This window comes from Lepidochelys olivacea (assembly GCF_965140295.1).
Source record: "Lepidochelys olivacea isolate rLepOli2 genome assembly, chromosome: 15".
Taxonomy (NCBI): Eukaryota; Metazoa; Chordata; order Testudines; family Cheloniidae; genus Lepidochelys; species Lepidochelys olivacea.
The window spans coordinates 13,259,932-13,275,251 of NC_140425.1; the positions used below are offsets into that span (position 1 = coordinate 13,259,932).

General features: G+C 50.5%; 1 protein-coding gene and 1 long non-coding RNA gene across 3 annotated transcripts in view; one reads left to right on the forward strand and one right to left on the reverse strand.

The window, feature by feature from the left end:
- Positions 1-6,534, reverse strand: part of SPPL3 (signal peptide peptidase like 3) — a 142,006-nt gene extending 135,472 nt beyond the window's left edge. The window contains exon 1 of one of the 2 annotated variants that reach the window (XM_084649001.1): positions 5,743-5,980. In XM_084649001.1, coding sequence (XP_084505127.1) covers positions 5,743-5,951 — 209 coding nt within the window. In that variant the 5' untranslated portion in view covers positions 5,952-5,980. Of the gene's footprint in view, positions 1-5,742; positions 5,981-6,165 lie in introns of those variants that run through there. The other variant, XM_084649002.1, reaches the window with a different exon arrangement.
- Positions 6,535-9,115: 2,581 nt separating this feature from the next.
- LOC311531554 lies at positions 9,116-12,991 on the forward strand. Its single transcript, XR_014714240.1, has 3 exons — positions 9,116-9,289; positions 11,106-11,881; positions 12,537-12,991. It is a non-coding gene; the product is annotated as an uncharacterized lncRNA (long non-coding RNA).
- The last annotated feature ends 2,329 nt before the right edge of the window (positions 12,992-15,320 follow it).

Below are 15,320 nucleotides of genomic sequence, written 5' to 3' on the forward strand. Positions count from 1 at the left end.
ATTTTATTAAGATAATGTTGAAGTAAAAAGAAAATGGTACAGAGTTTAGGCATAGAAGTTTCTGGTTATCAGGGAATAAGGTACGGATAATCAGGGGGTGAGAAATTCGGTCTAGGAGCGGGTGGCGTAAGGAATACATAATCTGCAATCTCCCCGATTGGGGGTATAAGTTTAACAGGTCAAAGTACAGACATTGGGCTATGGTGGTATGTTGTCCATATAATGGCTATATTCAGGTGTGGCGTATAATGAGCGGATACGATGATGAGGATGGATCTACCCTCATTTGGTGGGATTTAATGTTCAGTGAGTTTATGGTTCCAGTTCACATGGTCCAATGGAAAAAAGTCTCTCAGTCCCTTTCCCATAGTTGATGCACGATGTCGTACCGGCTCACACCTCCTGGTACCGTCGGTGGCTGGTGATGTGTTCGATGTAGATGTCCCTGGACCATCGGATGGCGTCTGAGACCATGAGGCGCCGCATGAACCTTGCATAGTGTCGACCGATCCCACAGGTCCGAAGCACACGCTCGTTGCAGGGGTCCCAAGCACCCAGGGCTCCGACGATCAGGGCGTCCAGCTGCACCTCATAGCCCTTCGCTCTCAGGGTGTCAGCCAGGGGGGCATATTTTTCCAGCTTACGAACTTGGGATTCACTGAAGGTCGGGGTCCTGTTCTCAAAGGAGACCGTGATGTCGATGAGGATGATCTTTTTCTGGGCCTCGTCGGTGACTACCACATCAGGTCGCAAATGGCTGTCAGTACTGGGGATGGCGCAGTTCACGGTGACCTCCCCCAGGCGTGGTGCGATGGCTTTCACTAGGCAGTTCTGGATGGCGTTGTGGAGCAGCTGCCAGGCTCTGGAGTGGGGCTTGCAGCTGCACAGGACGTGGGGCAGGGTCTTGCTGGAGTAGCCGCACTTCCTGCAAAGCTTGTCTCGATTCCCGTGGCGGACGGCTCCGTTGAGCAGGATGCAGTTGAGCCGGGCATGGTGGATGAACCGCCAGTCGCCGAAGGGGGTGAAGCCACCCCCGGCGAGGAAGTGGTGCTGGCGTCCCACTTGCTGGTCAGTTCGAAGGCTTTACCCTAGTCTGGTTTACGCTCAGGGCTTCCATGTACAGCGAGTGGATGGCCCCCTTCAGGGTCCTCTCCAACATTCCCCTGGCGCTCGGGGTGACAATGGTGTTGTCGTCAGACCTGATCTGCAGCACCAGGACTCCCAGCTCCTGGCGCTCCTCGCACCACTCCCAGCAGCAGCCGATGCGCTTCCCCAGATGACGCATGGCATTGCGAACGCGGGACCACAGTGAAGTGATGTCGCACCCATCCCGTCCGAATTCGCCATCCAGGGAACCGCTCAGGAAGCTGGCAGTGTCTTGGTTGGAGGGGGCTCTGCCAATCCGCTTCTTTGTTGTGTCATGGAGGGCATTTGCTGCAATGTTCCTTACCATGGCGTCGGGACACGTCAGCAGGTGGAAGGCATGGGTGATCACCACGATGTCACATAGGTCACCCATGCGGGGAACATTGGCACCACCATGCCTGTGAGCGATATAGACCAGCTCGCTGCTGGCTCTCTGGGGAAGGAACAACCACTTCTTCACCAGCTGCCGGTCGATCTTGTCTGCCTTGTTGAGGGGTACCTTTGCCACGGCGGCTCCCCTTAGGACGAACGAGATGCGGGGGATCAGGAAGGTGTTCAGGGCGTTTATTTTCTGCCACGGCGCTAGCAGGGAGGCGTCGATCTTGGCAGCATCCTGCAAGATCTCCTGGATGGTGTCCTCGGGCGTCTGCCGGACATGGAAACCCATCTGCATGCCGAGGTGCCGGCACGCCTGCCCCTCTGCCAGGGGGATGATCGGCTCGCCCTGGATCTGGAACCCTGTCGTCTGCACAGAGTCCCTTTTGCTGCCGTTGATGTGGAGAGGGGCGCACTTCTTTGCATTGAAACGGAGCCCCATCCAATCAGCAGCTCTACTGCCAGCATCTAGCATACGTTGGAGCTTCTCTGGGTCGTCCACAGTCAGGACCAGGTCCTCCACGTAAGCCAGGACACTCACCCTCTCACTGTGGAGGTTGAAGCCAACTGCGCCAGTGGAGATCGCTCGCAGCAACGGCTCTATGGCGAGGTTAAAGATGATGGGGCTGAGGGGACAGCCCTGCTTAACTCCCCTCCGGATCGGGATCTCGGCGGTCTCCCCTTCGACCGAGCGAATGGTGATGCTGCATCCCTTGTACACCTCTCAGATCATACGGAGGAAGTTCTCTGGCATCCCAAACTCCTGGACCATGGCAAAGATGTGGTGGTTGGGCATGGACCCAAAGGCATTAGCCAGGTCGAGCCATGCTACCGTGCACTGCCTCCGCGCCTTTCTGGCCATTTACATGGTAAGGATTAACGAACCTGTTAATTCCTAAATAAATAGTAATAAATTAATTTCCATCTCTTCTGTACTGGGCCGAGAAGCCTCCTCCTAATACTACTTCTTCATAACCCAAGAGTTTGATGCCAAATATAGGGACTGTTCCACTGCCTGAATCTTCATCCTGAACTTTATAAGTGACCAAATCAGAATTAAAAGGCTACTGACAGAGTAGAGAAGAGACACAGAGTAGAGAATCTGCTTTTTCACTCTGATCCTTCATCCTCCCCGACTCAACACTCACATGGAAAATATTCAGACACACAATGTTCTATGTTACCCTTAGCCATAGTATTGGCAGAGGGTGAGACTGAAGTTATAAAGGAAATAAACATCTGTTGTGTTAGGTGGAATCCTCATTCTCCTTGTCTTCTGTAAAACCAAGTTTTGGAGAACCTTTTATGGCTTCAGAAAACAAAAAACGAACAGACAAAGAGACCCATTTCCAGAATGGGTAAGAAAAAGGGGGACTTACATCAGGACTTGAAAATTTAGACACCTGCTAATCAGAGACAAATAAAGAGATGCATGCTACTTTCCCTTCCAAGTAGGATCCAATGGAAGCACCCTAGAGAGAACAGCGTACTCTTTGCACCACAAGCTGCTAGGAAACAAGGAGGGGCTGGGCTTTTTCCACAAAGTTACCATCCACAGATCCTGCTGCCTTCATCCCCTTCTTTTGTATTGGTGTCAACTTTTGTATGTCTGAAGTTTGAATCTTCACCACCTATTAACCTCTGCCAGACACCCCTGCAATTACTATGATGGACAGCCACTTCCCCCTCCCTCCCCTTGGTGCTCCTAAAGAGAGAAAACTCCTTTCTGATTGATGAGACATTCTCAATACATACCCACTTCCTGGCTTGGAAGTTAGGTTGGGGAGATTCCCACTCTGCCTCTACTCACACCCTTTGCAATACTTCTGCTGTCACCTTCCACCAAAGGAGGAGTAAGCTCGTAACTCTGATGCTCATGAGTTTCCAGAATAATTCAATGGTAAATGCATCAGTTCAGTTTCACTGTTGGTCAGAACTTTAAGCAGTAGCACTGAAACAAACTACATTCTTATGAACTTCATTTGACTACTGCAGGAACTTGGCAGAAAAAGTCTCCCCACTCACCATTAGCAAGCATTTTCATTCAACACTTTTTAAAATAACATTTCCTTCTGCCACTTGTTCCACATTGCATATCAAGATTAGCCATTCCCAGGAAAACAGTATTCATAATCACCCCAGAAAATAAATTCTTGTCACTCATTTTGAGGCTAGTACACCTAGTATTACAAAGTTAAGTGACTATGATTAACTTTCAGAGTAGCAGCTGCGTTAGTCTGTTTTCGCAAAAAGAAAAGGAGTACTAGTGGCACCTTAGAGACTAACCAATTTATTTGAGCATAAGCTTTTGTGAGCTACAGCTCGCTTCATCGGATGCATTTTCCACTGAATGCATCCGATGAAGCGAGCTGTAGCTCACGAAAGCTTATGCTCAAATAAATTGGTTAGTCTCTAAGATGCCACTAGTACTCCTTTTCTTTCTATAATTAACATTGATAGTTATGCATGGTAAGATGAGATGATCAAATATTATGCTTCAGGACAGAAGATAAGCCCCGTAGGTGTCAGAAAAATCCTACAACCTTACACCTACAGCCATCCAGTAGGGAAGGTGTTTGGGGTTGGCTGCTGTCAAGGCAGGATACCCAACATACTAGAAATGGCATTATCCTATGGGACAGAAAAGCCATTCACTTTGATAAAGCTGCCCATTAAAGCACAAAAAGAGGCTTAGATCTAGCACATGGAGGGGAAATGAACCACCAACTGCAAAAGACCACAGCAGCACCACGTATTCAACAGCTTTCCCAAGGAACACTAGTTTTCTACTTTACAATAAACATACTACTAGTACCATTAGAAGATTGTGTACAGAACTGTATTACCATACTTATATAAAGAAATCCAGAGATTGTTGACAGCTGTGATGAGTAATCAAACGTTTTGTGGGCAGAGAAGAGTGCAAAAGCTATAATAGAATTGTTCCATTCCAAACTAGGTCTTTGCCATTCTTCTCACTACATTTCCCATGCTATGTTGATTAAAGCCCTACATATAAACTGTAAACACCAGATACAGTAGATTATATCAATAGATATAAGTAAAAGCAAAATACTCAGTCTGTTCTGAGACTCATGCATTATACTGCTATAGCAAGGAAGAGCCACAGCTCTATTAATGTATCAAGTGGTTAAAATCCCAGCTAACTCCTATCTTCCACTTCACTTGCTTAACATATGTAGACTACAGAAATATTAATCTCCTCTGGAATAAAAACTGAAGTGCTTTCTGTGGTTATCTTTAGTATTGTTCTAAAAACAGAACATGTAACAATAACACCACACCTATTTAAAAGAATCAAATCAAAGGTAGTGATAAAGATTTTCAGAAGCATTTAGAGTGGAAAGGTTCCTCATTGGCTCAACTGAATAAATACAATGCCCCCTCCACATATGGTACACCCTAAAGTCTAAAGCTCAAGTTTTTCTTCTTTTAATAATAATCTCATAAAACTTTCAAAAAACATAACAACTCTCGCTTTACAACAACAAAATTGCTTAAAAATATGGAAGAGTAAAGCACTACAACGCAAGTACCGCAATATTCTTCCAAGCAATTCAGCTGTTCCTTTGGCACCTTTGCACAATTAGACTATCTGAAATATTTTCCTTTTTAAATCCTTTAAATCATCAAAAGCAAGCTATGGAAGTCATCAAATCTTGAATCCCAACCAGGCCTGACAGAGGATCAGGACAGACACACAATGCCTCCTATTCTCTGTTGCTCTGTTTCACTTCTTCCCACAGAAACTGGCTTCTTCACCCTGTTTTTTTATTTCCTGAAGACAATATTATCAGGTTTCAGAGTAGCAGCCGTGTTAGTCTGTATCCACAAAAAGAAACTGATGAAGCGAGCTGTAGCTCACGAAAGCTTAGGCTCAAATAAATTTGTTAGTCTCTAAGGTGCCACAAGTACTCCTGTTCTTTTTACAGTATTATCAGTACGTGAAAAAAAACTCTGCCAGTCTTATCAAGAGAGCTCTTCTGACCTAGTAATGGATCTGGAGCTAAAGTTAGGGAGAATTAATACCCACTACCTTTTAACTGCAGGAAGGATGGCTCCCTCCTTACTCTGGGTCTCAGAGGAGTTTAGTGTCACACCTATAGCCACGAACGTGCCCAAGTACCCTAAAAGGACTTCTTGCTGCTACAAAAGCGGCTGAGAGAGCAGCACTCTGTGTTTATAGAGAGGCCTACTTACATTTGCAGCCGTTCAAGGGAGTATCTCCGGTCACTCATTTCTATAAACGCCGGTGCAGAATAAGCGCCCAGTTCCGCAGTTACAGATTTACCCGACACCACAGACCTCGCGCCCAGAGCTCCCCACTTGGGCCTCCTCTGGGGGCTCTGACACTCTCCCTTCAGGGAGGGACGGGGCCTTCCAGCCCAGCCTCCGAGCCGCCGCTCCATCCCAGAGGAGAGATGCAGCCCCGGCTCCTTACCCACCCGTCCCCAAGGACGACACCTGCTCCCCCGCACCCTGTCACAAGCCCGTCCCCGCGGGCCGCCTCCTCTCATACAGCCCTGCGCCCGGCCTATCCCCGGGTCCGTAGTAGTCCCCGCCGACCCTCCCCCTGCTCCGCCGCCCCGGGGCCTCCTCCGCCGGCCTGGCCCAGCTGCTCACCAGGAGTAGGTCTGCTCCGCCATGGCTGCTGCTGGGCGGCCGAGCTGCGCGGCGGTGGCCAAGCCCCGGCTCCTCCTCCTCCTCCTCCTCCTCACTTGCTCCGGGGCTCAGTGGCGGCCCCGCTGCGGCTCCCGGCCCAACATGGCGGCGACTGTAAGCAAGGAGGGGAGAGAAGGGGTCCCCGCCCGGTGGGGGGGCTGCTCAGTAGCCGCGCCACAGGGCCGTGCTCGGGCGCCGACGACGGGCAGGCCTCATGACCGAGCAGCGGCGACGGCGTCCGGGCTGGGAGAAAGAGAAGGGAAAACTCCGCGTACCCAGCTCCAAGGCGAGGCCGCTCAGACTCCGCTCGCGCACGGGGGGGGGGGCGGAGCCTGCGGCCGCGCGGGTCACATGCCCACAACACGCTCACGTGCCGCCGCCAGCCCATTCGCGCAGAAGTATTACGGCATCTGACGCGGTTGGGCGCTGGGCCTGCCCGCACTCCGTTCCCTGGGGTCCTCCAGGGCGGAGAGGCAGAGCCTTCTGCCGGGAGTGCGACCGGCTCACTTTCTCTGGGGGTGAGGTCGTGTTGCCTATTTATTCCCCGCTCGAGAACTGGGGACAGGAGCCATCCCGGGGGGAGCGTCTGAGCTAGTCACTCCCCACAGTGCTGGGACATGGAGCGTTCCCGGGGGGGGAGCGTCTGAGCTAGTCACTCCCCTCAGTGCTGGGACATGGAGCGTTGGCGGGGGGGGGGAGCGTCTGAGCTAGTCACTCCCCTCAGTGCTGGGACATGGAGCGTTCCCGGGGGGGGGGGGAGCGTCTGAGCTAGTCACTCCCCTCAGTGCTGGGACATGGAGCGTTCCCGGGGGGGGAGCGTCTGAGCTAGTCACTCCCCTCAGTGCTGGGACATGGAACGTTGGCGGGGGGGGGAGCATCTGAGCTAGTCACTCCCCTCAGTGCTGGGACATGGAGCCTTCGTGGGGGGTGGGGGGAGCGTCTGAACTAGTCACTCCCCTCAGTGCTGGGACATGGAGCGTTCCCCGGGGGGGGGGAGCGTCTGAGCTAGTCACCCCCCTCAGTGCTGGACATGGAGCGTTCCCGGGGGGGAGCGTCTGAGCTAGTCACTCCCCTCAGTGCTGGGACATGGAGCGTTCCCGGGGGGGAGCGTCTGAGCTAGTCACCCCCCTCAGTGCTGGACATGGAGCGTTCCCGGGGGGGAGCGTCTGAGCTAGTCACTCCCCTCAGTGCTGGGACATGGAGCGTTGGCGGGGGGGGGGAGCGTCTGAGCTAGTCACTCCCCTCAGTGCTGGGACATGGAGCGTTGGCGGGGGGGGAGCGTCTGAGCTAGTCACTCCCCTCAGTGCTGGGACATGGAGCGTTGGCGGGGGGGGGAGCGTCTGAGCTAGTCACTCCCCTCAGTGCTGGGACATGGAGCGTTGGCGGGGGGGGGAGCATCTGAGCTAGTCACTCCCCTCAGTGCTGGGACATGGAGCCTTCGTGGGGGGTGGGGGGAGCGTCTGAACTAGTCACTCCCCTCAGTGCTGGGACATGGAGCGTTCCCCGGGGGGGGAGCGTCTGAGCTAGTCACCCCCCTCAGTGCTGGACATGGAGCGTTCCCGGGGGGGGAGCGTCTGAGCTAGTCACTCCCCTCAGTGCTGGGACATGGAGCGTTCCCCGGGGGGGGGGAGCGTCTGAGCTAGTCACCCCCCTCAGTGCTGGGACATGGAGCGTTCCCGGGGGGGAGCGTCTGAGCTAGTCACTCCCCTCAGTGCTGGGACATGGAGCGTTCCCCGGGGGGGGGGCGTCTGAGCTAGTCACCCCCCTCAGTGCTGGGACATGGAGCGTTCCCGGGGGGGGGGGCGTCTGAGCTAGTCACCCCCCTCAGTGCTGGGACATGGAGCGTTCCCGGGGGGGGAGCGTCTGAGCTAGTCACTCCCCTCAGTGCTGGGACATGGAGCGTTCCCGGGGGGGGAGCGTCTGAGCTAGTCACTCCCCTCAGTGCTGGGACATGGAGCGTTCCCGCGGGGGGGAGCGTCTGAACTAGTCACTCCCTTCAGTGCTGGACATGGAGCCTTCCCGGGGGGGGCGGGGGGAGAGTCTGAGCTAGTCACTCCCCTCAGTGCTGGACATGGAGCCTTCCTGGGGGGTGCGGGGAGCGTCTGAGCTAGTCACTCCCCTCAGTGCTGGGACATGGAGCGTTCCCGGGGGGGGGAGGGGAGAGTCTGAGCTAGTCACTCCCCTCAGTGCTGGGACATGGAGCCTTCCCGGGGGGGAGGGGAGAGTCTGAGCTAGTCACTCCCCTCAGTGCTGGGACATGGAGCGTTCCCGGGGGGGGAGGGGAGAGTCTGAGCTAGTCACTCACCTCAGTGCTGGGACATGGAGCGTTCCCGGGGGGGGAGCGTCTGAACTAGTCACTCCCCTTAGTGCTGGGACATGGAGCGTTCCCGGGGGGTTGGGGGGAGCGTCTGAGCTAGTCACTCCCCTCAGTGCTGGGACATGGAGCCTTCCTGGGGGGTGGGGGGAGCGTCTGAGCTAGTCACTCCCCTCAGTGCTGGACATGGAGCCTTCCCGGGGGGGCGGGGGGGAGAGTCTGAGCTAGTCACTCCCCTCGGTGCTGGACATGGAGCCTTCCCGGGGGGGCGGGGGGGAGAGTCTGAGCTAGTCACTCCCCTCAGTGCTGGGACATGGTGGTTTCTGGGTGCGTGTGACCTATTTATCCCAGGTGGGTGCAGGACTCGAGACTGCTCATTCTGAGATATTACATTTCCCCTGTAGTGCAAGAAAACTGCCTAGGGAGTAGAAGTAGGGTGGAGCCTGCACCCGGCCCCCTTCTTCGCAGCTCAGGGGGACAGTATGAGCCCGAGAAGCCACGCCCACTGCGTAAGGGGCTCCGCCCAGCACGGCTGCTTTGCGGGCGCGGTTCTCCTCTCCGTCTGCAAGGAATTACCTTCTCTGCCCGGTGCAACTGCCTTTGCGGCGGGATGTTGCTACGGGCTGATCGCCTCTCAGCTCTTCCGCCTTTATATGTAATCGGAGTAAACAACGTATTAGGAAGGAGCAGAGAGAGTCTTGTACCTGATTCGAACCCTAAATGATGGAGACAGAACAAAACTGGGCAGAATTCTGACCCGTCACACATCTGGTTTGTTTCTCTTAGTTCACTTGAGTTCTGCTGGCAGTGAAAGTCTGACTACTTGCTGGAAATCCCTCCTTCCAACTGGAAAGCTGTTTTGGGAAGTGTTAGCTGCAGTAGTTGGGAGTCTGTATGGAGGGAATGGCCTTGGTAGTATCAGGTAGACTGGGAAGCTCTTACAGTGTACGATCACTCTAAGAAAATGGGGGTAGACTCAGGGAGTCTTTTAGTAGTGAATAGGGTGAACTCTGGGACCAGAGCCTACACATCAGCAGTTTGAAGGTGACATCCATTTTAAGGAGGGAGGATGTGTCTGAGTCTAATTTATGCATATCTTTTTCTGACATGTTGCAGTTTGTGAGCCCTGAGAGTAATAGAGCCAGTTTAATAATTTAGGGCTGAGATCCCTAGGAACATCAGAATTGGCATATGAGATTAGACCTATGGTCCATCTAGTTCAGCATCCTATCTCTGACTGGCCAGCACCCACATGCTTCAGAAGAAGATGCAAGAAACTCCACAGTAGGCAGATGTGGGATAATCTGCCCTTCTCCCATGAAAATCTCATCCAAATCCCTGAAACTGGTTTCAACCCAGAAGCATGAGGTTTTATATTCTGTCCAAAATTTTTGTTAGCATTAACTGTTAACCATATAAATGTCCAATCCTTTTTGAATCTTTCTAAAGTCTTGGTCTTAATGACGTCCTGTGACAATGAGTTCCACGGTCTAATTTTGTTTTTTTTAAATGTAAGAGGTTTTCCTGGGTTTCCCTAGCCACATTTCCACCTCTCTCATTCTGCTTGTAGAGTGCCATGTAATTGGTTGGTTGCCACCTTCCCCAGAGGTGACAACATTTGAGTGGGGTCATGGGTAGATCTAGGACTCAGTCCTGTGAGCTCATGAGTTTCCTCAGTCAAAAGAAGTTGATAGTGAATGCTGGGTTTGGATATGTTTAGATATTTATTTAAAAATCTGGCGTGGTAAATGTAACTTTTGTTTCAAATCAACTTGGTTTTTGTCAATAGGCAGATGAGGTATGGGATCTGTGGACAGAGAGATAACTGCACTCCTCACAGTTCCTGAGGTTGCTACTCTGTTGTCTCCCTCATTACCTGGAAATGCTGAATTTATAACAGAAGATGCTATTGGCATTTAAAATGGATGTGCCAATCCTGCAATGCATGTATCTCATTAGCTTGTTTTTATTACTTCTCCTTGCTCAAGAAATATCCAGCAGTAGCTTCTATGTGATTCTTCAGTCCAAAAAAAAAGAAAAAAAAGAGGGAAACTCCCCTCCTCCCCAAATTTACCTGCAGAGTGATCTCCTTCCAGTGCTGGGGGAGAACATGAGAGAAACACACTTACAGGGACTGTGGAAAGGAGGGGCTACGCATGCATGCACACAGCTTGTCTTTTTGTCTATAAAGGCCAGACTTTATCTGCCTTGGGGGAGGGGAAACAAACTAGAGGCCCAATCCTGCAATCCTAACTTCAGTGGAACTACTGGGGTGAGGAGGATCACACCCTAATTTAACGCAACTATATTTCTATTCCCTCTTTTACACACCCGGATATACATATTGAAGCCTTGAAAACCAACTGCTTTTCCCATTGCTGTTTCAGTTCCACAAAACTCGTGTCACTTCACAGGGATGTGCTACTTCTGAGGAATGTGTGTTTGTTTGTCGGAGGAGGGGCAGTTGATAAATATTATGTCTTTGGTATAATGATTCTGAAATTTTAGAATTCTCCTTTAATTACATTCCCTAGTACGTTTCAGAAAACTGACACTTACAGAGACATCTTTGATTTTTTCTTTAAAGACAACAAAGGAGATTAAAGAAACCAGAAGCTCAAAATTCTTTTAGGAAAGCCTGCAGGGGGACAAAAGAACATTCAAAACATCCAAACATGCTGAGACAAAATGCTAAATGGATGACTCACTGTAACACCAAACACAATGTCAAAACCATCTGTCAGGGAGAAAACTTGTCACCTGTTGATATGACTTGTCCCTTCCCTCTTCTCTGTCTGAGCCCTGGTCTACACTACGAGTTTAGGTCAAATTTAGCAGTGTTAGATCGATTTAACCCTGCACCCGTCCACACAACAAAGCCATTTTTGTCAACTTAATGGGCTCGTAAAATCGATTTCTGTACTCCTCCCCAACGAGGGGATTAGTGCTGAAATCGACATCACCGGGTCGAATTGCCAAAAAAATCTCCAAGGGCATGAAGGACAGAGGCTATCACAGAAACCCGCAGCAGTGCTGTGTGAAACTTAAGGAGCTTAGGCAAGCCTACCAAAAACCCCAAGAGGCAAACGCCCGCTCAGGGTCAGAGCCCCAGACATGCCACTTCTATGATGAGCTGCATGCAATCAGGGGGTGCCCCTACCACTGCCCCACCCCTCTACATGGACTCCTGCAAGGGGGGAGCCTCACACAACAGGGATGAGGATTTTGGGGAGGTTGAAGATAGCACACACCAGGCAAGCGGAGAAACCATTCTCCCCGACAGCCAGGAACTGTTTATCACCCTGGATCCAATATCCTCCCAACCCGGGCTCCTGGACCTTGAAGGCGGAGAAGGCACCTCTGGTGAGTGTACCTTTGTAAATATAATACACAGTTTAAAAGCAAGCATGTTTAATGATTACTTTGCCCTGAAGACTTGGGATGCACTGGCAGCCAGTACAGCTACTGGAAAAGTCTGTTTATGTGTCTGGGGATGGGGCGGAAATCCTCCAGGGACATCTCAATGAAGCTGTCCTGGAAGTACTTCCAAAGCCTTTGCAGAAGGTTTCTGGGGAGGGCAGCCTTATTGTGTCCTCCATGGTAGGACACTTTACCACGGCAGACCAATAGCACGTAGTCTGGAATCATTGCATAAGAAAGCATGGCAGCGTGTGGTCCCGGTGTTTGCTGGTATTCAGGCAATATCCGTTCTTTATCTCTCTGTGTTATCCCCAGGAGAGTGATATCATTCATGGTCACCTGGTTGAAATAGGGGAATTTTATTCAGGGGACATTCAGAGGTGGCCGTTCCTGCTGGGCTGATTGCCTGTGGCTGAAAAGAAATCATCCCTGCTGTTGCCACACGGTGGAGGGGAGCAGTGATGCGATCATCCCAGAGAATTGTGTGTGAGGGGGGTTAGTTGGGTTTGTGCTGCACGTTAACCCGAAAACATAAGCCCCTACTTTTAAATGGCCAATGTGTTTTTCAGTTTTAATCTCCCTTTTTTTCCTCCCACAGCTGCAGATGTTTCAACACTGCGACTAGCATCTCCGTCCCAGAGGCTAGTGCAGATAAAAAGGTGAAAAAAATGCACTCGCGATGAAATGTTCTCTGAGCTCATGCAGTCCACCCAAACTGAAAGAGCCCAGCAGAATGCATGGAGGCAGACAATGGCAGAGTCCAGGAAAGCACAAAATGAATGCAAGGACAGATGGCTGGAGCAACAGGAGAGGTGGCGGCAGCATGATGAAAGGAGGCAGGATGCAATGCTGAGGCTACTGGAGGATCAAACTGATATGCTCTGCCATATGGTTGAGGTGCAGGAAAGGCACAGACCGCCACTGCAGACCCTGTGTAATCAACCACCCTCCTCCCCAAGTTCCATAGCCTCCTCACCCAGACGCCCAAGAATGCAGGGGGGACCTCCAGGCACCCGACCACTCCACCCCAGAGGACTGCCCAAGCAACTGAAGGCTGGCATTCAGTAAGTTTTGAAGTGCAGTGTGGCCTTGTCCTTCCCTCCTCCCCCACCCCTCCCGGGCTACCCTGACAGTTATCCCCTTATTTGTGTGATGAATTAATAAAGAATGCATGAATTTGAAACAACAATGACTTTATTGCCTCTGCAAGCGGTGAAGGAAGGGGGGAGGGGAGGGCGGTTGGTTTACAGGGAAGTAGAGTGAACCAAGGGGGCAGGTTTTCATCAAGGAGAAACAAACAGAATTGTCACACCGTAGCCTGGTCAGCCATGAAACTGATTTTCAAAGCTTCTCTGATGTGCAGCGCACCCTGCTGCGCTCTTCTAACTGCCCTGGTGTCTGGCTGCGCGTAATCAGCTTTGTTCACTCAGATAAACTTTACTCCCTGTTACTTTGTTGAAACTACTCACCTGAGTAAGGATTTTCAGGTTTAAGCCCTTGGACATCAATCCAGCCTTGCAGTATTTTTCACTATTCTCGTTAACACGGCAGAGAGTAAAGAGCTAGTATTAAGTGACAGGTGGCTGTAATGTAATTGCCTTAGAGATGGAAGAGCTCCACCTAGGCCTGGAATAAATAGCCCTTATAGTGTATGTTTAAGGTACATGCAGAGACTGCACTCATTAATATAATGTTAATGACTGTAATTATAGTATTTTTCTTTCTGCTGTTGTCCTCAAAAAGATTTAATAGGGTACTAGAGCATTCTCCTTACATGCCACATCCAAGCACACTTAATTCCTCCTGAAGTGGACAGTGCAGTATCAGGAGCTGGATTACTTGGTCTTATTTGGATGGGAAAGGATTCAGGACCTATAATTTTGTCAGTCTTATTTATTGTATTGAAACAGAGCAGCTTTGTTTCAGGAGGTTGACCTGTGGTTACAGAATAGGATTGGGAGCCATGGGTTCTCCTCCCAGTTTTGCTACTGGCTCTCTGTGTAACCTTGAGGAGAGTCACTTCACAACTTTGTGGCTCAGTTTCAACATCAATCAAATGGAGATGATAACACTTCCCTACCTCACAGGGGTATTGGGTGGACTGATTAGTTACTTATAGTAAAGCTCTTTGAAAAAGGAAAGTATTACATAGGAGCTCAGTGCTATATAAAATATTTGTCTTTCCTGTGAGGAGGAGGGAGCACCCAAAATACCTGTACAATTAAAATAGTGCTTATTAATAAAGATGACATTTGGGACTTGTTTGAGGGCTTCTCCTTCTCTGTCTGTGCCCCTAAAGTACCACATATCTAGGCCATGAAAACTGTTAAAGATGCATCATAGATGCATGATGGAGTGTGGAATGTCATCTCTTTCCCCCTCTTTCCTTCAGAGGTCTTGGACTGAGCCAATCAACCCTGCAATGTTGCCACACTTCTACTTCTAGACCCTCTGCAAAAACTTTTTGCAGACCAAGGTATCCTGATCAGACAGTAGAGGAAAAGCCAAGGAACATCTGACCTAAGTAGCATGTACCCATACAGCTCGTAAAGCCTGTGAAAAATTAGTACTATAAAATATGACGTAGAAATGCTTGAGGAGGCACTTGCTCAGTTTTCATTCCCGATGGGGGAAAACTGTGGCAGGTGGAGGCCCAGTCACCACTGGAGAGTTGAGTACAATCATTCATCAATACCTAGCAGCTGCACAGCCAGGAGCTAATTGTGCTGCCACTGCTGAAAAAGTAGTGGGTCAAGGCATGAACACAGAACAGTAAGATCCTTTCTCTGTACCCCACCAGGAAAGGATTGGGATGCTAATACAATGATTAGTGCTCATGTGACAGAATCATATGGCATGGAAAACAGCCTGTTCCTACTAACAGTTATGGTGATAAGAGTCCACCCCCAAGGAGGGAAAAAGCAGGGGATTTTTCCTTTAAATCATCCCTGACTGGGCCACCTTGCAGCTTCCTTCTTTCTATTTAACAGTATATTTCCATCTGCTCTTCCATTAGGTCCCTCCTCAAACACACATATACTATTTCTGATACATTCCCTATTCCCACCCCAGCAGGCATGGGACAACAATTTGGGATAGAGATGGGACAAGAATGGAGGAGAAAGTCACAGTCAAAATCTTGGGCTATGGAGCTTGAATAGCTTTGCAGGGAGCCCAGATAAGCCCTGCAAAATACACGCAGCAGGACCTCCTCTCAGGGGAAATCATTTTCTTTTCCCTGAACAGTCTCACTCTTAAGTAGCAATTCACTATGACCAAAACTGAAATTGGAAAACTGTGACATAGTGAGGAATTTGGGACTTTTCGTTCTACTGCATTGCAAATAGAGTTTCACTGGGAGTAATTCCCACCATACTATGCA